General features: G+C 32.9%; 2 protein-coding genes and 1 non-coding gene across 4 annotated transcripts in view; 1 reads left to right on the top strand and 2 right to left on the bottom strand.

Annotated features, from left to right (window-relative positions):
• Positions 1-19,878, bottom strand: part of LOC120341164 (receptor-type tyrosine-protein phosphatase kappa-like) — a 36,525-nt gene extending 16,647 nt beyond the window's left edge. The window contains 13 exon segments of the mRNA XM_078119160.1: positions 185-333; positions 874-1,078; positions 2,044-2,156; positions 2,994-3,120; positions 3,640-3,738; positions 4,417-4,634; positions 5,620-5,766; positions 11,129-11,229; positions 12,144-12,242; positions 13,426-13,537; positions 15,704-15,998; positions 18,830-19,026; positions 19,468-19,878. Coding sequence (XP_077975286.1) covers positions 185-333; positions 874-1,078; positions 2,044-2,156; positions 2,994-3,120; positions 3,640-3,738; positions 4,417-4,634; positions 5,620-5,766; positions 11,129-11,229; positions 12,144-12,242; positions 13,426-13,537; positions 15,704-15,998; positions 18,830-19,026; positions 19,468-19,561 — 1,956 coding nt within the window. The 5' untranslated portion in view covers positions 19,562-19,878.
• A 3,703-nt stretch (positions 19,879-23,581) lies between these two features.
• Trnas-cga (transfer RNA serine (anticodon CGA)) lies at positions 23,582-23,663 on the top strand. The gene has a single exon. It is a non-coding gene; the product is annotated as a tRNA-Ser (tRNA).
• A 209-nt stretch (positions 23,664-23,872) lies between these two features.
• LOC120339239 (uncharacterized) lies at positions 23,873-27,069 on the bottom strand. Of its 2 annotated transcripts, XM_039407332.2 has the most exons (6): positions 26,833-27,061; positions 26,493-26,553; positions 25,697-25,842; positions 24,901-25,020; positions 24,763-24,828; positions 23,879-24,163 (listed from the first exon to the last, which is right to left on the bottom strand). In XM_039407332.2, exons 1-6 carry the CDS (start codon positions 26,945-26,947, stop codon positions 24,033-24,035), a joined length of 639 nt encoding a protein of 212 aa, XP_039263266.2. In that variant the 5' UTR covers positions 26,948-27,061; the 3' UTR covers positions 23,879-24,032. The 2 variants fall into 2 exon arrangements, with proteins under 2 accessions (XP_077973006.1, XP_039263266.2); XM_078116880.1 differs by lacking the exon at positions 24,901-25,020 and having other exon boundaries at positions 23,873-24,163; positions 26,833-27,069.
• Positions 27,070-27,701: the final 632 nt, after the last annotated feature.

Below are 27,701 nucleotides of genomic sequence, written 5' to 3'. Positions count from 1 at the left end.
CTGGTATTCCTGATATCAATAAGTCTGGAAAGCACAGATTTCAAATAATCGAAGAAATATAAAAATACACAAAAATATGGAATTTTAACGTAAATAATGGTCTAATAACTAAATTCACTTCAGATATAAATATTTTAATGGAAGCTTATCAAATCGAAAAATTTTCAAGAAAAAAAAATCTTACCGAATCTGGTATCTCTTCTATAACGATATAATAATTTGATATGGGAGCACCATAGGCTTCAGCTGGCTTGATTTCAATTTCTATTGTTGTCGGAGTGCTTGATGACCCATTGTCTGGAGTAGGTGATGGATAAACAGGCATTTTTGGGGCTAAAAAAGAACATTTTTATTTGAAATAAAACTCGTACTAATAATAGTATTACCATTTTTTCTTTTTTATGAACAGTTTTCATGCCTTCACTCAAAACAAGACTCTGTATGAGCAATTGTATGTAAATATTTTTTCGAAAGATAGGAATCTTCTCGGTATGGCATCACACACTGGTGGGTGGGGGGGATTAGTGGGGTAGTGGGAATGGGGTTTGAATAGGTTTTCAATATGCCCCACGCCCAACTAGATCATTGTGCCTCGATTTGGGGTTTTTCAAATAAATTTTGATTCCACGAGAGACAAAGGAAGACTTAAATATATGGCAAACTGCAGTTCGGTCCTCCACTTATACTGAACTAGAATAGTTATTTGTTTCAGATGTATAGACTTGATGGTGGAGGAAGCCACAACTTCCAGCAGTTACATGAACCACTCTGCGATATCAATCTGTCTCCCAGAATTAAAATCTGTGAACTCTAGATGGGTAATCAGAGGAGCATGTTCTCAAGCCCTATCAATCAATGAAAAAATAACGGTACCTGAAATTTTAGTTGACGCCGAAACCGATGTACCTGGACCTTCTCCCTTTGATGTCAGGGCACTGATTACAATGGTGTAGGTGGTACCAGGGTTAAGTTTATCGACTGTAAGATTGTGTTCCGTGGCTTTTACTTGGTAAAGATCTGGCTGAGAGCTTTGAGGTTTAAAATCGGGTTGAAGAGAACTTATGGCATTAACTTCAACCTGTAAATAAAATTTTTTATTAAATTTTTGAATCTTTACTTCGAACTAGACTCTGTTTTGATGAGTCATTCTGAAAGAGGCTGTGTGCAAGCAGGTTTATGGGCCATTTTCCAGTTTCACTCTAAATAGTGATTCAGTAAATATGATTTTTTATGGAACGTATTCCCATTTTCACTCTAAGCACAGCTCTGTACAAGCAGAGACAGGGGGAGAGAGATAATGATTTATTTATATCATCAAAGTACACATTGCAGTAAAAAGAATAAACAATAATCATAAAGAGGCAGACAAGACTGCAAGGTCAACCAACCCCTAAAAAAAATTCATTTCAGGATAGGGCACAGGCAAACATTATTTACAATAACAAAACATATATTTTAACTCAGGAGAAAAAAAAACAGTCACCATCAGCTGCGCATAGATCAGTGGCTCTTAAACAGTGGGGCACGCACGCCCCACAAAGGCTGCGTGCGTAGACGATTTTTTTAAAGGTGTGTGAAAACAATTAAAAATATTTGTTAGATTTAATCTTGCTTATCTCATTTGTTTTTAACTTTAAATTTATTTCATTATTTACGTTCCATCCACGTATTTTCAATGTGATTTTCGAATAAAACATATTTTCGCCTTACTATCTGTTATTTGTAGCTTATTGTTAGCTAGGTATTTTTGAGGTGGGGCAAGAGACTCAACAAATTCTATAAAGAAAGGGCGCGGACTAAAAAGTTTGAGAACCACTGCTCTAGATGGTTACCTAATTAATTACAACAATTATTTGAGATAATTAAGAGACTACTAATTTTGAAAGCACTGGAAATTTTTTGTTAGCCTACTCAATCAATGCCTTTCTGGCGACATCTTTCACATTTAAGTGCTGAAAACCCTAATCCACTATCGATCGAATATGTTCCATTTTTTTCTAGACCAATAGTTATGTTTTACTTTGAAAAAAATGTAGGCAATACCTCATATTTTTGTAATACTCCATTGATGACTTCAGGTTCTTCCCACTTCAAGGAAATTGTAGTTTCAGTTGTTTCCGTGACAACAAACGAATCTTTAGGCACAGGTCCAGGATCTGCAATCAAAATTAAAAATACTAAATGTTTGCAAAATTTTCCTTTTCTGGGTGTACTTCAAAAAGAAATCCCCTTTTTATACAACGTTGTTACCAGAAAAATTACGTCTTTCAAAAAATTTGGCTTATGTATCGATAGATATCAGTGTCTGCTTATAATATGGGGTCTTGTTCAGAGCAAATGTCGTGAAAAAGGATCATATAAAAAATTATAAAAAATATTCCTATTCAGGGAACAAACAGATTAATTGAATAAACTCAAAATTAATTATATTTAATATGTTCAAATTCTAGATTCTAGAAATAATATAAATACTTAAATAGTTTCATTTAAAATTTTCGGCAATGACAGTCTAAATGTCTTTATTTGATTCCTAAAAAAATAGAAACAAACAAATCATGTTTATCTCAACACTCCTTTTCCCAATTCCCAATTCAAGCTCATATGACTTCTATGTGTTCTTTATTGAACATGGCCCAATTAACAATATATATTTCATATCCAAAAAAGGGGGCTCCCGAAGTATGCGAACCAAGATGGCGGACATCGGAATGTAATATGTGTACTAGGTTATGATTAGGCCATAATTTTCGGCATAAATACTACGAGAGGCTCTTGGCTAGTCTTCGAACTGATAATAAGACTAAAATAAGCAAAATTGGAAAAAAATTATCGCCTAACCCTAACCTGTTACCCATGTTACGTTCCGATGTCCGCCATCTTGGTTCGCATACTTCGGGAGCACCCAAAAAAGTTATTATTCGGAATAGTAGATTATTCAGCCAACCAGTTGAGTTATTCAAAAATCGAAGAAAAACAAATAAAAGATGTCTTACTTCCTTCTCCAGTCTGTGCTGTGTAAGGACCAGTTCCCATAGAACCCTCAGAGTTCACAAGCTCAATCATAATTTCATATACAGTGTATGGAGTGAGTCCTTCGACAAGCCCGGCACTGACGTCACCCTGAATTGAAATTTGCTATTAACCATGTGAAATAATGTTAAATTTACATATATTTGCTAACAGTGATGTCTGGGACTGATTAAAATAATTGATGATAAATACACAAAGTATTCTGCTGTTGTTGTTTTTTTAGTAAGCATTCAAAGTCAATTGAGATAAATTAATATATCTGGTCAATATGAATTAAGAGTCCAACAAAAAACGTTCAGCACATAGAAAGTTTGACCCTTGGTCAGTCAAATGATCACTGGTCAGTTCAGACAGATAAGAATACTGAGGATGTAAAAATTGAACATTCCTTGTTGAACCATGAAGATTGAAACAAAAACAGATCTACATTCTACATTTAAAAAAGTTTGACCCTTGGTCAGTCAAATGGTCACTGGTCAGTACACAAGGATGAAAAATAGGGCATGTCAATAGATCTGCACATACGAATGGCTACTTGTTCAGAGCAATGTTCTGAGCAAACGTGTGAAATTAAAAAAAAAAAAAAGGAATTGAACGTTCATTTCTTACCGCTATCTCTTTCTTTTGAAATTCATCAGTCGTATTATATTTTCTATATCTTATGATGTATGAATGATAATGACATTGCGTGACGCTGAAATCAGGATACTATAAAAAAAATTAACAAGAAATGCATATGATGATGAAATGTTGGTTCAACTGCTTCAATATTTTCTCAAAATACAAGCATTCAAATTCAAAATTCAATTCCCATTTGGGAAGTACAATTATGTTTATGTCAAATTTAAAAACCAAAAATAAAATTCTGAAAAATCCATTTATATATTTAAATAAGAAAAGCGGCAATGAGTAATTAACTATAATACTGAACATAAGATAATTCAAATAAAATTGTTGCAAACAATTAAAACTTAATAAAAATCAAGAATCATGTCTACAAAAGATCAACATAAAATATTTTGAATATTTACAAAAAATGACATTTGGGGGGAAATCAGGGTGGGCCTCCTCCACTACTAGGAAGCAATGAACTCACTCCATCTGAGAGCCTGAAGTGCCATGAGCAAAGGCATGAGGGCTTTTTTTATTTGAAGCGATTTAATCACACACAGCCGCATTTCGTATTTCGAAATAGTGATATCATGAATAACGAATAATATTTTTACGAACATGATCAGATTTGCAACAACTCTATAATGAGCATCCCAAGAACGGCGCACAAGGGCGCGTATTTGAATTCATCTTCATAATTTCTTCATAATAATTTGGGAAACGCTCATATAAACCTTCCACAATATTTGATCATAATTTAATTCCAAACATTACCTTCCAAGATACTTCAATTTCAGACGAGGCAATGGGTCGAAGGTTAACTTTCTCAACTGGTCGTAGAGGTACACCGCACTTGGTTCTTTGACGCAAGGCAGGTCCAGGTATACCGGCACCACCCGTGCCTGGTCTTACTAATGTGACAGACAATTCATAATTTGTGTCAGGCATGAGATGCCACAAATGATACTCGGTGCCATCAATTTCATGCACATCTAAGCAAAATGAGAAGTCATGCAAAATTTAAATAAAAGATAATTAAAAAAGGGAAAAATGAGAAATGAACATTTTCAGAAGCGATGAAAACAAGAAATAAAAATTCTTAGAAACAAATGCATTCAATTATAAAATAACACATGAAAATCAGAAGTCATTTCCAAAATTTCAAAATTTGAACATGTTTCATATTATCATACAAGAATACCTGCCCCTCAAAATATAGAACCCATACAATGCTTAATTACTACTAAGAAAATACAGAAAATTCATTTAACACTTGAAGTTCTGTGCATGTATGATTGTACCCAAAAGTTTCATTAATCTAGGACACTTTGCACAAAAGAATATGTTCTCCCTAGAATATGTTCCGATTTTTTAGGCCAGCCAGTACTAAAAAACGTAATTCAAGCAATCAAGCAAATGTAATGGACCTTTCCCCAGGTATCGATTTCCTTGTTTACTTTGTGACATTGGCCAATCAGCAAGATGCAAAAAGTGACGTAACAATGCTCCCTTTTCGCATCCGCTCAGACACTTTTCTCACACAGACAGATTTTCAAGCGTGGTCGTAAACATTACCTCGTTTTCGCGTTTTTTAACTCTATTCGTTTGTTTTCAGTTTCTGTTCGGAAACTTAAATATAAATCAGATAATTTAATGATCGCTCTGTCTTTCTAGGAGTTTTAATTTAATTGCAGTGATAAAAATCAGTGTAGAAATGGCTATGATAGACTAGGCTAAAATTCTTTACCGGTACTTTTAAAAAACAGATTGTTGTATGTGATGAATCATAATGGTGGTTTGAAACACATACCCCATTTTACAAGCGCCAATTCGCAAATGCACTCTTAAAATAGCCCCGAAAATTTTGCAATGGTAAAGTATAGGAGGAATTTTTCGGGGGTCAAAGGTCGGGGAAAGGTCCATACACAGAAAGGAACAAGTGTAATCATAAGAAAACTTATAAAAGCAAAATCTAACCTGACCACGATCCATTCAGTGGTCTATAGTTTAGAATAGTCTGAATGACCGGATCATCACCAACATAACTTTCGCCATTGAGTCGAATTTTAAGATGAGTGGAACCGAGATCAATGACATCTGGTGGACGCTGTGGGACAGGGGGAACTGAAAAAAAAAATTAAAATAGAAAATTAAAATTTTGAGAATTTTAAGCGATACAATTTTCTGGAATATCTGAATACACTATTTTTTCAGGTTTTCAATACTAGTATTTGCATAAGTATTTATAGTTCAGGATTTAACAACTGGGGCTAACAGGAATATTCCCAATAACAGTCGCGAATGATACAACCCCTCATGTTGCAGATTTTTTTTTTAAAAAACAGGCATAGACATCTCCCCCCCAAACAAACACACACACACTGCTCTTTAACTTTATATACAGTGTTCAAAATAGTACTTTGTAATACCATTCAAATTTGTCAACTTTTTTCAAAATGTTATATCACTTCGGAATTTGATGGTAGCATGCCTGGCCCTGGGGTTCAATTTTTGGGTTAATTGCTTTATAACTTAATATGCTTAATATGATAAAGATTAATCAGAGCAAAAGTGTTCATAGAAATGTTTACCCAGCAATACTATTGTACTTTACTGTGGTTTTAAACAAAAATAAGTAGGAAATTTGAATTCATCACAATGGTCTTAATTATGCTAATCCTGAAATACGAAATCTTCTTTAGAAATCTTGTGAACAGGAAAGGTATAAAAGAACCAAATATTCAAATGCAAAAATTTGTCATTCCGAGTTTTTTTTACGAAATATCAACCTTGTTTTTACTTCTGACATTGTAAAAAAATAGAAATTCAAGTATGATAGTCTTAGGTTTTGCTTATGAATAGCTGACATGAGCAATACTCAAGAATTTGAGGAATTTTAAACAAAATAAAAAATTGATGAGATTCGGAAAAGTTGTTTTCGAAAAGTCAGACAATCATTTACGTCCTGAATATAGATTTGTTGGTACATCCGTAGTATGTGCATCAGGTTAGAGTTAGGCCATAATTTCATTCAGTTTTTCCTTATTTTAGTTCTATTAAGAGTTAGGGGAGGTATGTATGAGCCAAGTGAATATACTCCCTGTCCATATGATTTCGTCCCTTCACACAACTTGATGTAAAGTAGGCGAACAAAATTAGTTATCTTCATATTGGTACACATACTTCTGGAGCACCAATTTGTTATATGGAATCCATTGCTTTTATCAAATTTTGCGAAATGACATGATGGCCTAGGGGTTGAAGCGTTAGCCCACCACACCTTACCCAGGGTATAATAAATTGGGCAGGGGCAATACCGCACTGGATAGCTTGTGGTCATTCCTAAAATAGTAGCTCTGTACTCCGTACTAGATATCATTGACTGTATCTACAAAACCATGTTCGGAGCAAATGGCCGTGATATTCAGTCCAGTTCAAAGGTCAAACAGGAAGCAGGAAGTATGTACATCAATATATCAGGAATAAAATATCCAGATAGTGCCAATTTCAAAACTGATGTATAATTGATGCAAAGCTAAACAAAGATTTATTGAATGCCAGTATCCAGTAACAGCAGAACTGCTTGAACCCAAAAATAAATAGGAAAATATTCATACATAATTTATGACTTTCCTGCTGTGCTAAATGATATTTCTCTGTTTTGTGTATATTTGGAAATAAAAGCATAGGATTATACAGTAGAAGCATCTGGTTTATCAAAAAAGTCCAATCCAAGTATAATAACATCTTACAGAAAGGCATGATCATTAGAATAATTCCTATTCTTGTGGCCTAGTGGTTAGAGAGTTTGAATTAATTAATGGCAATACGGATTAAAATCTTGGGTTCGAATCCCATGTCCAACACCTCACCCAGATAATGTAATAAATAAGGTATACAAAGCCGAACTGAAGAGATTTTGATCCTTCAATAGTAGTTTATTACATATCGATAGATGACAAAAAGTTTGGTATAATGCTCATAGCTTCATACTTCTTGCATTACTGTTATTCTTTGTCTAAATTTTGCTTGCATATAGTATATCGATATGTAATAAACTACTATTGAAGGATCAAAATCTCTTCAGTTCGGCTTTGTATACCTTATTTATTACATTATCTGGGTGAGGTGTCGGACATGGGATTCGAACCCAAGATTTTAATCCGTAATGCCATTAATTAATTCAAACTCTCTAACCACTAGGCCATAGGTTCTCAAAGTGCTCCGTACGGAGCCCCAGGGCTCCGCGAGAGAAACCCAGGGGCTCCGCGAGCTATTGGATTACTTTTCAAAATACTGACTAGTTTTGTAACTGTTCTAATAAGAAGCAATAACAGCTTTGATAAAATCTGACAACGAAATAGCCTCGAAATATGGCAAAGAGGCGGAATTAAAAAATTACATTATTTATAAGCAGGAGCGCAGCCAGGATTCTTAAGAGGGTGGTGGTTCAAAATTGGAATCGGAAATTTCCGCGCAACATTCTTCGCGATTAAAAAAAAACGGATAACGAGATTTCTATTGCGTAAAATATTTAATCCATGACCGATGCGAGCATTTAACGAACAATTGAAATTTATTTTATTGCATTCGGCTCCGTCGGTAGTTTCAGAATGAAAAAAAGGTACATCGCGGAGCGCGCACAATTGATTGCGTGCGGCTCCGTCGGTAGTTTCATAACGGGGGAAAAGGTACATCGCGCGCACAATTGACTCTGTTTCGATTTCGCAGTTACTACGATGAAAACCTAACATAACACCAATTTTTGTGATTTACAATGTCTATAAATACGTTTTCAATCTGAGGTGAGTCTGCTGAAACCAAACCTGTGATCTTCCATTTTAAGTTTTAGTTTTATTATTTTAGAATGCCGCTTTTCAATCCAGAAATTTGAGTTGCGGATTTATCTCTTTATTAATTATTATTTTTAGCATTTCGTAACGATGACTATAATATGGTAACATGTTTTTCACATTGAACTCATAATTCCCCACGAGAACAAAAAAGCGAATAACGTCGTCATTGTGTAACTATACATGTATATATATGCCGAGGGAAATTTTTGATTTAGGGAGAATAAACACCGGCGTAAAGATGTTAAAAGGTTCAAAGACACGCCATGCTGACGAAAAAAATTGGCGATTGTAACAAAATGCAATTGCGCATGTTATTAGCGGCCTTTTAAGTCTTCCAAAAATGTCAAAAGGGAAAAGATTCGACCCCTTATTTATTAATATGTTTGTCAAGTGTCAAATTTACAGCTTTAGTGTATATATAATTTATGTTTCAAATTTAGATTTATGTATGACTTGTATTAACTCTAAGGTTCAGCATTTAAATTAAGTAAAGTACTTTTAACTTGCTCAGGAATATTAATCTGAAAGTAAGAACTTTAACATTTATTTTGGGGCTCCGTGAATAATAGTCAACCTTTCCAAGGGCTCCGCAACACCAAAAGTTTGAGAACCCCTGCACTAGGCCACAAGAATAGGAATTATTCTAAAGATCATGCATTTCTGTAAGATGTTATATTACTTGGATTGGACTTTTTTGATAAACCAGATGCTCCTACTGTATAATCCTATGCTTTTATTTCCAAATATACACAGAACAGAGAATTATCATTTAATACAGCATGAAAGTCATAAATTATGTATGAACATTTTCCTATTTATTATTGAGTTCAAGCAGTTCTGCTGTTACTTGATACTGGCATTCAATACAAGGTTGCAAATTCAGTGCGAGCTTGACTTTCAAAAAAGTATGTTTGATTTTTTGTTTTAGGTAAAAGATCATCAAACTATTATAACTGCCTGTCATGTTTGTCATGGGAATTTTTTTTGAAAAGTTATAGAAACACAGGTGTCGACTAATTTGTAAGGCTTTGCACTTTGTTTAAAATGAGTTTATAAGAACTTTCAGTGTTCCAAGTTGATATAATCTAATTAGATTTCAGGTTCAAATTCAATGCCCACCATCTCACCCAATATTAGGTGGGAATCTCTTACATTTTACTGACAGCTTAAAATGCAGAGACTTGATTGGAGCGAACGGCATCACATAGAAAAAAATAAGATCCTTTAAATCACACAAAGACGCAAAATTGAAATTTCAGGTCTTCAAGGAAACCAAATTAAGGTTTGACTAAGAAATTTCAAATTTAGCCTTAGGCAAATCAGCAAATGTTGAGGAATGTATACTACTATGAATGGTAATCAATTATTTTATCTAATTTCAAGGCTTGGTATATATAATTTGAGGGTAAGTTGTTGGAGCAAAATCATTTTTCCATTATCATGCAAGGCTCGTATTAAATAGTACATAATTTGTAACGAAAAATTTCAGGCCGCTAAACAATGAGGTCATCATTTAAAATTGCAAATAGGTTTTGCCTTCGCAACCATGATTATTAGTCTATAATAATTAGTCTTTTGCCTAATGGTTCTTTAAGACAATCAATTGTTCCTCGCTGTTTAAGCAATGACGCAGATAGTGGTGACCAGAAAATTTGTCTTGTCTTTTTGAAAGACGAAAATGTAGCAAAGTCAAAATAAATTTTGGGGCAGAAGATCCATTTTTAAATACGAGTGAGAAATATTTTTCAGATATGTTCAAAAATATTTTTTAACCTAAAAATGTTTTTTTTTTGTGCAATAATTCAGCAACACACCCATTTAGCTGATGAGCTTTAAACATTCAGAGATAGAAGCAGTGGAATATTAAAAAAAATTTTTTTTTAAATCAACTACAACCCCCCCAACTGTAATTGTTATACAAACATCAACCTTCATAAGGACGAAGAACATTGCGATCAATATTCAAAATATACGCATTATATAAACAGACATAGAAAATACTAATCGTTTTCACCTTCAGAAGTACCATTGAGTCGATGTTAAAATCCTGACAGGTTTACAGAGATAACAAAGAACGGTGCAATAACAAGATAACTCAACTATTGATATATGTATATATATATCTAGTTGTTGTGTTTTAAAATGTAAGAGCTGTAAGCTAACGGATGGTGACAGATGTACTAAATAAGAAAAATGCTCAAATTTACGACCACAATAGTCGAATGACTTATATTATGTGGAGTATAGGTTGGAAGTATAAGTTGAAACCTATGGGCAGGGGTATATTCACTTAGCTAACACAGACAGCCCCCGAACTCGTAATAGAACTAAAATGGGGAAAATCAGAATAAAATTATGGCCTAACCCTAACCTACTATGAGAGGACCCAATCTGTTACTTACAAAAACCAGCAGAATTTTATGGTGACATGTAGTCACATATGAGAAAATTCGAAAAATAAAAGCCTTTTAGGGACCTTTTCCATTTTTTGAGTGAAAAAAATTTGAAAACGAAATAAATCCAATAATTGTGTAGAAAAAAAGATTTTTACGAATAACAACAATGTAGCGAAATAATGCATAGGTTCAGTTTTTATCCAAGAAGATATTAAACACATTTCTATAGCTTACTTTTCACAGAAATCTTTGCAAAATTAGACACGCCCACTGATGTAACGTTTTTTGACACGCATCTGTATTCACCTTCTGTATCTTTTGTTAATTTTGTAAACCTAGTAATAAAAAGAAGAGTAAACAAATAGTAAAACATGACATCTTTGAATTGAGCAATTAATCAGAATTGCCTCGTCTATGCCAGATGAGGCATGGGCCATTCATAAATTACAAATTATAGTCTCGATATATCAATGGCTTATTCCTGATCGCATATAATTCGTCAATAATTTTTATTAAAGATGAGAAATACTAATTCAGTTTTGCTTGAATAGTGTGAGATAATTCAAGGATGTGCCATTGGTAAAATAAAACTCTAAGTTTGGGTTATCATCGATTTATGTATGTTTGAAACAAATTGTAAATATTTGTACCAATTCAAAATTCTAGTAGTAAATTGTTGAATTTAATAGGAATAATTAAAAAAAAAATTCGCTTAGAAATTTGATGGCACAAAGTATACTTCAGTAATCTTTTGAAAATGTGAAATTCTGAAAATGGGGAAAATTGAAGAGCAAACAAAACAATTTGTTTAAATTATTAATTTGAATTTTGTTGAACAACCCAATTTAGATTATACTCAATAAAATACTCTACAATATTATTTAAGAAAGTATTTGGATTGGTGAATTATTCTATTCCTATGCGCTATTATTATTAAATTTCCATAATCCTGAAATGAAAAAAAAATTAATTTTATACAGCCTTTCGCTCAATATAGCCAACAATGTTTTAAACAAAACGAACAAAAACATGAGAAGACATTTCCCCATCACCACAAATAACCAAGTACTTACCACATAAACAAAGTGTCTTAGTTATGTGAACAAAGAAAAAAAACTTTCGTTATCTGAGGTGTTTATATATAATAGGTTTGGATTATAAATGCAATAATGATTATCAGGTATGGTCCATATATAATTCCATACATAACAAGAAATAGCTTGAACCCAAAATATTCCATTGCACTCACTTAAAAGAAAAGCTCAGGTGGTCATTGTATTTTGTCTTTGAAATAGGTTGAAAACTATCGCCATTCGATCTTTGCATTTCTATCGTAGGCGTCTGGTTTCTGTGAGAGTGCGTTGGAGCGTAAAAAACAAAAGGAGAGAGTTGTTATTAATGTTAGCATTCAAGAACTAGGGCAGAAAATGAGGCCCTTTCAAACTAATTCAAGGATAATATAGTAAATTGGTAGATAAAGGTCTTGTTTATGACTGTGCGAACAAGCGGAAAAAATGGGGAATCGTGTTTTCATTGTAAATTCCTATTCTGAGTTTAACTCCAACAAAAAACGAAAAAAAAATTATTTGTGAAATTTACGACAGATGTGTGTCAAATCTGACATGTGGTGTGAAATCAAACCTTTTCCAATACGCAATCTGAACTTCACATAAAAATTGGGTCAGATATGTAATTAATTAATAAATATCTATTCAATTGAAAACCATTGTAGCAGAAGAATTATTTGTGTCATATCTTATATTGTCTATTGAAGTAGTGTTAACTATTGCTCTTTTCTCTCTGCTTTTGTGCTAGTAGATATGTATGCAATGACTGCAAGCCGAAAATGCCAAGAATCAAAAACAGCTATATTGAGTGTCTCTTTTTGATCGTTCGTGTGTGAAAGTCTGAATTTGTTCAGACATAAATTACTGAATGAAATTTGTGAACGCATGAAGCTAGGCCAATATTTGTTTATTTCAGTAAATCAATATCAAGTTCTACAAATATACGTTATATGGGATATAGCAACGTCGTCGATCCGAGCACCTTTTTTTTTTTTTACAAATTAGTGTACTATAACAAATCGCATATTTGATGATACAAATTCGTGGTCAGAAACAAAAATAATCATTTTAGGTATTAAATTGGAACCAATGAGTGAGGAAATATTTTCTTCTCCATTGCTTGGTATTTATAAAATTAAAAGCCAATCAAAACAATTGTTTCTCATTTACACTCTTACAATTTAAATCTCATTAAATTTATTATATCAAGTAGCGCTGTCCTCATCCCAAAATAGGGCTAAATTTATATCATAGTAAATATATAAAATTAAAAATTATTTTTTCAGTAAGTGCTCAAATTGTTGTCGTTTAGTCAAATTCAAATAAAAATAGAAAAATGCTACAACGTTACTCAAGCGCATAAAAGACATAAACAGTAAGTAGAACAATTCACCCGTAATAACCTTCCTGAGTTAGCCTACTTGAAATAAAATTGAGATAATTTAATATAGGAAAATCAGACACCTGAAATTTTCAGACAACTTGAGGTTTTTGCCCCATAACAAGCAATTAAGCGTAACGTCTTGATTTTCATTGACTTCTTTGTTTGTTACTCTCAAGAAATGTGGAGCGTTTTCTGAAATAAAAAATATGAGAAATGATTGACATGAAAATGAATGACTAGTTTGATAACAGAATTACCTATAAACATGATAAAACAAAATGGATGCAATTCAAAATTATTTCAAATTCAATATTTTAAATTCTTGATTTTAAAAAAAATTAAGATTAGTTTAATTTGAAAAATCACTTTTTGACTAGAAGAGCCTCAATTATTTCCAAAAACTGTAAAAATAGAGCGCAAATCAAATCAATGTTTGTATCAACATTCTTGTATTTCCAAATTCAAATTCATTGAATATACATTGTTTTCTACATGTTTCTCCTTAGAATATGATTCCATTTGAAATATATTCATAAGTTTAAAAACTTTTTCCAAATATAATAAATTAAAAATTTTATTTGAATAAGTTATATAAACAAGTATAACTATGTCATATCTCAATTTTTCTAAAAAAAATAGGTTCTCCTGTGAATTTTGATTAGTGAGATCAATTATACATTTTTGATGTGGCCAAATATAAAGACGGGATGAATTTTTTAACGAATTGAAATTTGAACCTTCCCATTAAATTTTGATACATTGTATTAGTGGTACTAACAATACAATTATTTCCTGAATAGGGCTTCAATGAATAAGCCGATGAGAGAGTAAAAATTCAATAAAAACACCACAATGGGTTATGAGAGACTGAGAGTCTACATTTGGTAGATCATTAAAAACGGTATCCGGAACATCAAATAGGCTATACAAGTATATGGGAATTAATTGCTTATAACAAGTATTATTCTTTGTCATTTATGAGTTCTGCTGCATAATAACAGAAATTTATTTATATAACATTTCAAATAAATAAAATTCCGACTTCCAATTACTACATAAAAAGCGATCGCCATGATATGCACATAAATATTGGTTTACATGCTTTTGTTTTAATTAGAGAAAAATCAAACTTGCAACACTCAATGAGTGAAAAACCACATATTACTCTTAGGAAATTTATACAGTTTGAAAACAAATTCAGAATTTAAGATGCTTGAAAAGAGTATTTCATAAATTGAAATCGGTTCTCATTTTAGAAAGTGTGCCCCATTTTCCCGAATTTTGAAAAAAAGGAAAAATGAGTAAAAAAAACTGGTGCATAGTCGCAGTAGGTCTTAGCACTTTAGTGATCACTTGTAAATTCACTCAGAGATCAGCCTTCTTTACTTCTGAGTGAGCGAGTGCATAAAGTCAGATCAGTTGAAAATGTGACAGCTCAAACTGCAAGAATATGTATAATATGAAGTGGTCATTTAAAAATTTTACAAAAATAAAAAAAATTAATTTTATTTAATCCAATATGGCCAAACTTATGTCATCAATGAATAGCAGACATGAGCAAGGTCAAGTGTTAATAAAATTACAAAAACGACAGACCTATGTAAACTTGTTTACAGAAAAAACTAATTTAAAATTTACAATGTCATCAATATTCATTGATATCTTTATTAAAATGCCCTGTGGCACAACTTAACATAGTGATTAATATTTGTTGGTGTCAAAAAATCCGTCAATAGGAGAAAATAGGAAAATAGGAAATTTTTCCCATACTAATACCAACAGATGGCATATGCCCAATATTCAGCTATTCTAATGAAGAACAGAATATCAATATGGAATACTATAGATTGGGTCATGTTAAACATAGAACACAAATAAGCCCACATAAATTCAATTAGTTGGAATTAGGAAATGTAAAATAAAGAATTTTTGATTGACTCTCTATTTTCACAGATACTGAATGAGGGTTAGTAATTTTACTGTTAATAAACTTGGATTGCTCAAAATGATTTTTTTCAAATTTAGGCCATTTTAAAACATTTCTTCAAGAATATAATTTGTATATTCAATGCAATTTGAACATCACAGATGTTACCATATATTTCTAGAAAACTAGAAAAAGTTTCTAAATAAGAACTGTCTGCATAATTCCTAATTTCTTCCAATATATACAGCACAACCAGTGTTAGTGAAAAGATAAATTTGCCGCGTATAAACTGTTTTCTTTACCCTTTCTTACCCAGATAAAAGTTTTTTGTATAAATGTCAACAAATTACATCGTTTTATGCTCAATATATCCTTAATATGAATTTATCAAGTGGTAATCATACATAATACAATCATAATGTTCCACTCACCACAAGCTTCAGTGTTCACAACGATATTATCCAATGCAATAATTCCCGGCGATATGTCTTGAATATCCGCCTCAAAAACTACTCTGTAGACTTTTGGACTCAAAGCAAGCTGAACAGTGGTCCAGCCACTGCCATACTCATTTGGAGTAGATTGCCAAACAGGTGGAGATAAGAGTAGATCATGAGTATCAGTGTCTGTTACATAAACGTTAAGTGAGTTGTAATCATCATCTGCTGTCATGTTTCCTGTATTCCAACCTTCCATATGATATTGAAACGTGTAGCAGTGAGTACCCTGGAAAGATAAATGAAAACTTTCACAAAAAAGAATGGCATAGCAAAGTCATCCGCTTTCATTAGTTGTAGCATAGTATGAAGCTCCATATCAAACAATGATGATTGATGACTACTACTGATTATGGATGTGGAGTTGTAGCAAATTCACAATCAATTCAACTCCTGACTTGTAGTAAAAAAAACATGGATATGACTCTGGGTTAGGAAATTGTTTATTAAATCTGAACATTTTCAACTGACTCTCTATTTTTACAGATACTAAATTATTCTTTTTGGTTTATTTGTTCAAAATGATTTTTTTGCAAATTAAGCCATTTTAAAACATTTCTAATGACATAACAATGTAATCAGCTTCCTTATTTGTAGCATATTATGAAGCTTCGTATCAAAAAACGATGACTACTGCTGATCACGAATGTGAAGTCGTAGAAAATTTACAATCAATTCATACTTCTGGGTCAGATGTTGAAAAAATATGACTATGGGTTAAAAAAAATTTAGAATCTGACTCAAGGCTGTAAAAAAATTGACTACGACTCCAGCAGAAAAAATTAAATTTTAATGTTAACATGTGTTGAATATTAGTTGATTTGCTTCTGAGACTATACTATTAAATTATGTGAACTGCTATTTTTAATAAAGAATGCCCTCAATTCCCAGACAAATAAATTACTTTTTGTATAAGCTGAGAATAAATTAGTCATTTTATGATCATTATTTATCAAGACAACAATACAAGTAACATCAATTACAAGTAATAAACTAAAGGAACTCCTATAATAAAACTCAAACAACAACATTTATTAGGAGAGATGAAATGAAAGCTTGAATCAAAAATACTATAGAACTAAAAACATCATCTAAAATACCAGCAAAAAGAATATTCAATTTGAACGCGACACTAAATGCAAGATGATGATATTTATTTTTTGAAGAGTTCACAACTTTAAATACCAACCAATCAGACTTGAAATTGAACAACTAACTTCTTATGTCCAGAGATTAAAATTCAAAATTGATAATGTCATAAAAGTTGTTTTTAAGAATTTAGACATTCAAAATCACTTTCTCTACAGAGCAACCACAATTATGAAATATGAAATGATGAAATATACCACAAGTCTGCCTAAAATAGATCTTTATAGATTATTCAACTGTTGACACTGATAATTTTTGAATGAATGTGAAATATCGAATATAATTATTTTTTATTCAATTCGAATGTTCTATCTCTGATTCAGACAAACACTTTACCATTTGTACAATTTAAACTTTCAATATCCATGTCACTTATAAAACGAGTTTGCGGGAAACCCAGAAAAGTTCAAATATTTTCCATGTCTGGCATGTATCAATCAATAGTCACATTAAAATATACTTACTGTACTTAATACAAACAAATCTCCCAATATAACCATGTCAAGTGTTATAAACATGGCATTCATATCTAAAATTCTTTGTATAAACAAATATAAGTTACCAAACCTGGCTAAGTAAATAAATCATACTTTAATTTGAAAGCTACTTTGGTGTTATCTTATCTATGGACCATGAATGGGTAACAAATTTCAAGTGTGTAACGCATTTTTATTAGTAACTTACAAAAGATACAGTATCCTGGTATAAGTGTTGAACTCAAAAGGATGTCCTAGTTTAATGCTTGATATTTACAATAGACAAACATTAGCTCAACAGCCAAATAGACACATTTCCTATCGCCCACTCAAAATGACATAAATGGAAAGAACCATACTATACCCTTGGTTACCTATTTCATGAAGTGTTCTACTAAGAATCAAATAATTTACCGTCCAAATACATCCTAAAATACATTTTGGAATCCGCAATATGAATTCTATATTATGTTTATCAAAGAATTGAAATCATTGTAAATTCACAGAAATGAAATTTGGTAATGAAGAATGTTTGAAATGAACATTGTTTTGATTAATATTGTCCTCATTTTCACAGTGTAAGAAGTAAAATCTTATTTTCTGTCATACATCAAATGCTCAAGATGACAATATTCAGATAAAATTTTCTGAATTGTCATTAAAATCTAAATTACCTATATTTACTATGACCAATTTCAAATGTATTTGAATATTCACTTTGTTTGGACAACCATAATCAAAAATTTACAAATAATTTTTTTATATGTAGCAAAGGAGAAGTGAAAAAAATATATCTCTATTAACTCTCAATTTGGTGGAAAAACTTACAACACATTCATACCAAGTTCAGTCGTCAATACCCAAAACTATCATGAAGTACGTACAAGGCTTCACTCACTTCGCTCAATACTCAGATGGATATAATTTTATTGGAGTATTTTCTAACTGGGATCGACGTTATACAATTTTGAGAATATTTCCAATCACAACACAGAGAAAAACAATTTCTACATATTGGTAATTTATATTTGAACTTTGTAGAAATATACAGAGTATAGCTGAAATTTCGCCCCTCTAAAGAAGCTCATAGCCAACACATGACATCACAGATACAGGGGTATATAAATAATGGTTTCTTACCAAAATTCATCAACATTTATCAAATCTAGACAACTCGACATGACTGATAATCACAAAAATTTGAAAAAATGAAATCAAACATATTTAAAAAAAAAATTTTGTACATGAATACAGAGAATGAAAATATTAGGTAAATAAGAAAGTGACTATATATGTTTTTCTGTGAATCGCACATTTTTTCAACTAAGTTATAATAGTAAGATATTTTATTAAGTATTTATTTGACGTATATCACAGTTCCACTACATCAGCATATTCTAAATGCAGGTAATCTATAAAGTTAGACCTAGTTTACCTCATGATCAATTTCCATGCTGTACAATCTTGCTCTCTGCCCTACGAAATGTTCTTCTGTTTTAACATCCATGTAATGTCCGCCACCATCACTTTCAAGTTCCCAATTAAAAAAATCATCATTTTCAATTGCTCCGTGGGTATATCCACATAAATTGTTTCCCGTTTTAACGCTGGTTTCTTCAAAATTGCATGAACCTAAATAATTTTAAAATCAGGCATGACCATGGATGAAATTTAGAATAATTGATAATTGCAGAACAAAAATGTGATGTGAAATTTTAATGTAAATTAATGGAAAGTCTGTATGACGCAGAAAGAAATTCTTGGTACACACGTCGAGTTTAAATCAAACCCACTCAGATTTTAACTAAGCAGGTATGTCCCATGCTGTTTAGGGAATTGCGTTCGCCTAAGACGGACTTTTATTTTTTTTTTTAATGAAAATTCGGGTTGTATTTTCACATTGTTGTTTGGCGTTATTCAAGCAGTTACAACGTTTACACTATGGCCCAAAAGTCTTGATTTATTCACTTGATTCATTTCTGCATTTTGAACATCGATGGGTATAACTAATTAAACTCCTTCGCACTCCTTGTAATCTTGCAGTGTATATGATGAAATAAAAGAAAGTAATACCTATGGCCTGTGGTTCTCCATTTGTTAATAAAATAAAGTTGGTTGAAAAAGCAGCAAAATATATCCAAAAATTATGAAGCTTCCTCATTATCATTCTTCGAAATCAGAGATAATATTATTCAAAACAGTTGACAAATATAGCCTATATCCAATATAGTTGTCCCAATACTCGATTCAGTTTCAGGCAGTCTTGGTAGTGACTTTTACCACAATGATTTGACGGCAGTATTAAAGTGTTTCAGGGTGGTAAACCACAAAACTCAAATTCTTATATTGTCATGATGAACAGATGGAGGATAAGCCTGTTGATGTATGACAGGAACTACAGATACACTGCGAAAATATTTCAAATACAGAAATATATTGTTACTTTAAGCTCAATACAGCTATATCTGCGACACAAACTGACAAAAATGATTTCTTAAAATAAAGGATTATTAAAACATTCTATATTTCTGATTTGGCAGACCGGTGTTGCCAGGTTTCTGCGTACCGGTACCGGTACCGGTAAGTTATCGGTATCATACCGGTACAGTTTTAAGCAGTCTTCGTCCGTCTGAATGTTAATCACCAATTATCTTAATCACTTCCCGTTTGAGCTATTACCAAATATCTCTTGTTTTCAATGAGATTACCGGTACATAAGAAATATCAAAGTGAATAGACACTTTGAGAAATACTTCCTCGCTGCCGCCTGCAGTGGCAAGCTACCATCAAAGTGATTATAGACACTTTGGCTACCGTATTGTGGCTCAGCTCTTTAGCGACACCACAAACCGGGTCATCAAGAAGCTCGAAACAATTTTCATATAAATTTTCGGTATGTTCGTCGTTGTTTTCGACAGAGAAGAGTTGATAAAGTGACTTAATGAATAAGGAGTGGAACTATGGATTGTTTTGTTATATTTGATATAAACCTGGCTTAAACTATTGATTCAAATTCTCTTATTCATTATCCCCGAATTAGAGCCGCAAGTTATTGGACACAAAGTCAGTCTTTTCGCTAAATTATGTCATTTTGAAAAATCGTTCAACTTCTATTTATTTATGTATTAAGTGTGGGTAGTAAAAGTTATCGCTCTGAAGACATTAACTGTCGTATCGTTATCACCGAGTCATGTACCGAAAACAGACCTCCAGAAGTATATGCACCAAGATGGCGCACAACCTGAACCCTGAACATAGTATGTGTACCAGGTTACGGTTCAGGTTGTTCACATACTTCGGGAGCGGCCCGAAAACTTTGAACCCCCATTTTGTATGTATGTACTTTATGTATGTGTATTTTGTTTTATAATCTCGCAAATGTACTAAATCCCCCCCAACTAATAAACCAGTCGATTTTAACTTTCAGTACTTCAGGGGTCTATTACCATCATTTTTCACTAGTCGTTGTTTTTCACTTTTAAAATTCTTCTGGTTCTTATGGTACCCCATGTTTCACCCAACGTTTTTTTTTATTGATAAAAAAGACCCTTGCCATATACATAATACACGAAATACAATTTCACTTAAAAATGAGTTGGAGATAATTTTCCACTTTTTTACATGCAGAGTCAAGTTACACTTTTTGGCAGCAATACCATTTTGAAGCATGAAAATTGAGGTCTTTCTTTACGAAGTTTGTAAATGAAAAATCGTCACATAATAAAACACAATTAATGGTTTTGTCAAATTCCTATCATATAAAATTTCCCCCGAATTTTTGCTGAATCTTTAATTCGGGGTAAATTTTTTAGGAATGTTTCCCCGAGCATCGACTTGTATACTTCTGTATGTTAACATTGGCTAATCATCAAGATACAACAATAAAGTAACAATAGAAATTATAGTAGCCGCTCAGACACTTTTGTCGCTCGGACAGATTTTCAGGCATGGTTGTAAGCATCACCTCGTTTCGGTTCTGCGTGCTATTTGTCAGTTTGAGTTTTGAATTTAGATATAAATCAAAAAATTCAGTGATTATTTCGTCTACCTAAGAGTTTTTATTCAATTGCATTAATCAAAAATAAGTCGATCGATCAGTAGGCTACTTCCATATGGCGTGTGACATATCCATAAGTGTTGGGTATTTTGAATCAAAATGATGGCAAAGTATAGGAAGAGTTTTCCTGGAGTCAAAGGTCGGGGAAACGTCCATTGTTTTTTGGACACTTTAGTGGACATAACGATCATTTCAATATTATGTTGTTGGACACTTTAGTGGACATAACGATCGTTTCAATATTATGTTGTTGTTATTCTTTGTCCCCATCATTATAAAATCACTTTTCCCTTCGAATACTGGACCAATTGCTTTGAAATTTTCAGTGGTGAAGTTTGATTTTTTTCCAGAAGGCTATTACTTTCATTTATTTCCAAATTTTCTATAAATCCTATGAGATCTGATATTTCATTCAAAATTTCGCTGTTTTAAAATTTACTCATGGGAACACTGTTTTGAAACTTATTGCAAGCGGTTGTGTGATCAAGCCTGCAGGTACGGTACTGCTCAGTTACCGTACCACAATGAAATTGACTTACTCCTTTCGCGATCTTACTATTGCAGTAATGTCAAATGTAGGTTTTCTAGCGAATCTAGCCTACCATATTTGTTAATTTTGTTAATAGCAAATTGAATTGAGTTTTTTTTATGCCAGAGAAGAACCGTTCCACGATCGAATAGCAGGCCCACAGTACAGCAACCGGTAAGGTACCGGTAAACAACATAAATTTTGTAGCCTACCTTATTTTTTTTATTTGATAAGAGGAAATGTATCGAGTTCCTATATTACAAGGAGGAACCGTTCCGCGAACGAAAATCAGTCACTGGTAAGTTACCGTACCGCATATCGTAATGGAGAAGTGACTCGGAATACTTGGCATTTCAATTCACGTTGAAATTGGTTGGAGAGGAATAGATCATTGTCACATGACATGGAAGAGCTATGACAGTCCCTGTACCGTTAATTGTACCCAAGTATTAGTAAGTCAGTTACCATAGCCATGTAGATGTTTCACTGTTCAGATTCGTGCAAGATACCGTACCGTAGTCGTAGGGTACCCTATGGTTTTTAGTGAAGTGATAATAATATATTTCAATTTATTCTAAGTGTCCATATATTTGAGCATAGCTCTCCTGTTGGTAATATAATAATATAATTTCTCAGTCATGCCCTCTCATATTTCCCCCGATTTGGTGTCATTATTTTCCACTACTATATTTTTTAATTTGAATTAAGAAAAGAATCATCATTTTTTCTTCAAGTCTAAACGCCATGTTTGTTCATTTTTGTATTGAATCTCATTTGGCGTTTTGTTTTTCATATCTTTACTTTTTACTAGAGGCGGTCTTTAGAATACTATATGCATAATTATTTAACGCGATCGAATAGGAAAAAAACATTGTTTCGTCACGTAAAATATTGCCGGGTACTTTTATATCGCAGGACAAGAAAATTTTTCGGCTTTTTAATAATTAATATTCAAATTGTAGAAGACGTACAGATGATTTATATTTCACGAAACGGAACTGGAAGAAATATTCAAAATTTTTCAAGCATGGAATACACTCGTATTCACACATTGTCAGATATAGATATTCCGAATATATGAATCCTTGTTCTGAATTTTCAGTTGTGTTTGGACGGCGGGACAACTTGTCGTCAAAATCGGTACTGTCCTGGCTAAATCGGAGTTATTTGCCACCCCTCTTCTCTTCAGTTGCACCATAATACAAACATATATATATAAATGTGTAAAAGTCAAAGTTAGTCAAAACAAGACTCTGAATTAAAAGTGATAGTGATTATATGGCCCGAAACTGAAAAAATATGCATAATCTCCACCCTCACGCGACAGAAATACACGAATAACGTTTACTAATATTCCAGCATGTCACGTGAACTATATTTACGAAGTTGAGAACAAACAGCATTATATTTGCGTCTTTTATTCTGAATAAGTGAATTTCAACGGAAGCACGTATTTTAATGTTTAGGTGTCATAAATTAGAATGATTGGGAAAAAATTCAGAACAAAAAATAACTTCCGTAAAATTTTATGACGCCTTTGAGAGAATGTAACAGTCGCCTCGAACAATAAATACGCTAAACAGACATCACGTGCCGTTGTCGCTGCGATGGCCGAGTGGTTAAGGCGTTGGACTCGAAATCCAATGGGATATTCCCGCGCAGGTTCGAATCCTGCTCGCAGCGCTCCGCCTTTTGATCAACAATCACCCCAGTATAAATACTCGAATTTATCATAGGTTCGAATCCTGCTCAAGTTGCGACCCATCTTTTCCGTTACGCCTTTCGATCAACAATCATTCCAATATAAACTCGAATTTGTCACAGGTTCGAATCTTGCTCGCAACGCGCCCATTCTTTTCGGTAATATTACGACTACAAACCATAAATGGAAATATATTAAATATATTATAAGAAATATATTAAAAAAAATGGTGTTTAAGTTATAATTACAAAGACAAACTAAATAAAAAATTACAAAATGTTTCGAAAACGCTAACAGTGAAATTCCAGGAAAATGAAACGCAAACTTGTCACTGTTTGAGTGTTGAAAGATCATTCTTTGTCCCGTTTGCCCCCTTTTTTATGGCCCTTGCGTCGCGTCTCAACTTTAGTAGGAGGTGAACTTTGTTTATCGCCCCGTGATTTAAATCTTTCCATAGTCCGTAACACGGTGTGGATTCGCCCTGTAAAAACAAATATCGTTCTCAAAAAGTCGATGCCTTGCTATTACAAAACAATGACAGAAATAGAAAAAAAGATAAGCCCGCTTGGCCGCACAATGTTGTGGTTTAGAGATAATGATCGCATTGGTTGCGGTGTACAAACAAACTATTGCTATCCACCAAATTTAGAAACAAAATTTTCTTACAAAATTATTAATAAGGTGAGGCAAAATTTTTTATTTGTATATTTTTCTTTTTTCCAAGTAACATATCTCATGTTTCGCTTTTTTCTCTCTTCTAATTTTATTTTGTCTCCGCGATTGTATGTATGTATGTATGGGTGTGTGTGTATGTTCGTGTTTTAATTAAATTAAAAATCAGTTTTATTTATTTTGTTTTTATCAATTATTTTATCGTCTTCTGAGCTGAATATGGAGTCAAAATAAACTCACAATCATAAACTAAGTATAATAATTCACTCAGAAAAGGGTTGGAAAATGAAATGGACAAAACATTTATGTCTCAGCCAAGAAACAAGATAGCACACGCTTCTTCACGTATGTGTGACGTGGCTAGAAAGAGGTAGTATATACCATATACATATAATTGATTATACATACTTTTAAGATCCATAGAAGGCTTCACAAGCAACGGATTCGCATCTTTTATGTATCCTTCTTTTGTTTCTGAAATGAAAGAGCAATTATTTAATGTCCTAGTCCTAGTAAGGGGTGTATATAAAAATCACAAATACTCACTTTTAACGCTACACAGTACATATTCGGATCTATGCTTCAAATATGGTGTAGCAAAACTAAGTGGATCGCGATTACTTAGCTCCAAAGGCGTGGCCGCTCCATCAAGAAGATCCAAATATTCTGGTATAAATTGAGAGTTACATTCAAGACTGAGATGAACAGTCAGAATTAGCACTTTTGGTTCAATTGTATGACATTGGACAATAATTGCGAGCCGTTTTCACTACAGATATTATTCGTCTATCATATTATGAGATGTATAGTATAGATATCACTTTACATATGGCCTAAAATGACGGAGTCATTACGATATTACGAAGTAATTAATATACGTACATATCTTATACGTCAGTTCATAAAATTGACAATAAGTCTTAACGTGGTAACTAGAATAACTGGGAAGGTTTTCACGAAATTTTGAGTCATTAATTTTACGAGGTCATTCGGTAAAAATGAAAATTTCCGTAGAGAAAGACGACTCTTGTGCGTAGTGTAGCATATTATAGTAAAGTGAAGTTAATTAAAGGAGCGAAAAGTCTTCAGGTAAAGTGCATGAATTGATTTGGTAGAACAAAAAGTATGGTGATAACACAAAGGACAAAGCAGCTGGTTCTTACTTGGTTATGATGAAAAATTGTATAACTAAAGTAAAAACGATTTGATCATTCTTGCGAATAAAGCATAGAAAGATCATATCATAAGATAATATTTTAAGTCGCAGTGCAGTTGCATTGCAGAAATCTTTGCGTCATGTTTTTTGAAAATGTTGGGTGTTAAAAATTGCTTCAACTATCACCTATTTCATCGTCATCATCTTCGTCATGTTGATTGCCCTTTTGCACTAATTTATGTGTCTTAGCTTGATGTTTTTTACTAGGAAGAAGTGAACCTTCAATGCATATGTTGTCAGATATTGCAAATCCATCTCCTATGCATTTAGCCCTGAAAGATAATAGGACATATATATAGGGTGGGCCAAAATATGTTTTCCTAGTTTTTACATTGCTGAATTACTTAAGACATTGTTAAATAAACAACTTACATTCGTTTGTGAGTACCACACTCACAAATATTAGCATTTGCAGAATTTCGAACACAATTAAAATACGAAAGCACAGACATTACCATTTGGCAATCACGGATATTTGCAAAGTAATATACATTTGCGGACATCCCCATACATTGGCAGCGACCCCTCACATTCCCCAAACTTTGAGTGAACTATCAAAAAAAATTGTTCAATTTCACTGCCATTCAAATTCGATGTGTCCAGTATTGATGAGAGTTCAATTAGGGCCGAGAAATGAGTTTCCCAATTGAGGAATTTTTTTTAATTGAATTATTGTGTATCGTACTATACAGTATACACAAAATTTAAATTTTACATTAATACAACTTTAAACGATGCTATATTTTAAAAGTTGATATCCGAGCATATGTAAAAAAGTTATTTCCAGGGTGTTATTCAAAACATCAACGCTCAAAAACACTCGACAATGCTCAATTTTAAATATTGAGTGCACAAATATAGCCACATTCGGCTAGTCTGTTTATCTTACAATTTAGGTGGAGTCCACACATTTCATACTTACCTAAGATGTAGTAATAGATGTACAATCGCACAATCTGTGTTCACAATAGCTCTTTTATCGCCTAAATATAAAACACAATATTGCCTTTTTGTCACCGTGAGAGGTGAACTCAATTAGCCTACGCAATCATGACTTTCGGATATGAAATCGAAAAATTAAAATTAGGTCTATTGAATCCTAAGCTAATATAGGTATAAAAGGTCATTCGTAGTTTTATTATTCGTGAAGTATTAGTTTACTTTCCAAGTTGTTTATATGTGAGGGTGATGCTGATCACACAATGGGATATGCAACGTTGAAATGAATGCCCAAATTATGCTGGTCGGTTAAGCTATCTTACCTCCATAAGTGACTTCAACGAACGATGCTCCTACCTGAGGATGATGCGTATTCAATGGCGATTCCTTCTTTTCGGGATTAGCAACAGAATGCATGTGTTTGGAATGAAAACTCATTTTTGAACGAATGGTTCCAACAACCAAGTGGATTACCAGTACAAGTTTATCACAACGACGCAAGGTAGTCTACGGCTGTAGGGTTGCCAGATTACAATGTGTTCGTGGGGATCTTTACTCTCTATGTACAAATTAAATCATCTGTTAATTATATTGTTTCAATATATGCATCTACACTTGAAAAAATGACAAGCGAACAATACACAAATATATGGGGACAAAAGTCAAAATCAAGTAGTACGGGTTAAACTTACTCGCGCTAGGCTATTGGAAAGGTAACCGATTTCTGCAGCGTCTATCGATAGAAAGTGGCATGTATCCTAAAAGACTCCTAAGAGATGGCACTCCATCGATCCATTGAACTGTTGCAATGGGATGGAACATTAAGGTCAGATATATCGCATTAGGGCAGGGCGCATATGGACAATACTTGTCCAACTTATGGGCGGCTGGAGATTCGGGCTGGGACTGAATTTGGGATCGAGATTTTCACCAAACAAGAAGATATTACGTATGTAGCGTACCGGCAGTCTATTAAATAATTATCCAAGTTCAGAATATCTTCCAATATGGTATGACGTCAAGTTTCCTCTCAATATTCACTTCAATTTATACTATTTTGTTATATTTATCAATTATCCTCCAATGAAATGGTTAATGCAACCAAAAAGTCCAAAAAAAAAACGGAAAGCACACAACAAAAACAACAATACCAGGTAGTGAAATGCAAGAAAGCAATATGCATCATAAAAAC

Source organism: Styela clava, chromosome 1 (assembly GCF_964204865.1).
Source record: "Styela clava chromosome 1, kaStyClav1.hap1.2, whole genome shotgun sequence".
Classification (NCBI taxonomy): domain Eukaryota; kingdom Metazoa; phylum Chordata; class Ascidiacea; order Stolidobranchia; family Styelidae; genus Styela; species Styela clava.
This window is presented reverse-complemented; position numbering and strand designations above follow the sequence as displayed.

What these genes read in the sequence shown, in the direction of transcription:
- LOC120339239 (XM_039407332.2), bottom strand. Translation starts at nt 26,947, where the DNA reads ATGAGTTTTCATTCCAAACACATGCATTCTGTTGCTAATCCCGAAAAG. An exon ending in CATCTATTACTACATCTTAG is followed by an intron (nt 25,843 to 26,492) that starts GTAAGTATGAAA and finishes ATTATCTTTCAG; the next exon opens with GGCTAAATGCATAGGAGATG. An exon ending in GCCTTCTATGGATCTTAAAA is followed by an intron (nt 24,164 to 24,762) that starts GTATGTATAATC and finishes TTGTTTTTACAG; the next exon opens with GGCGAATCCACACCGTGTTA.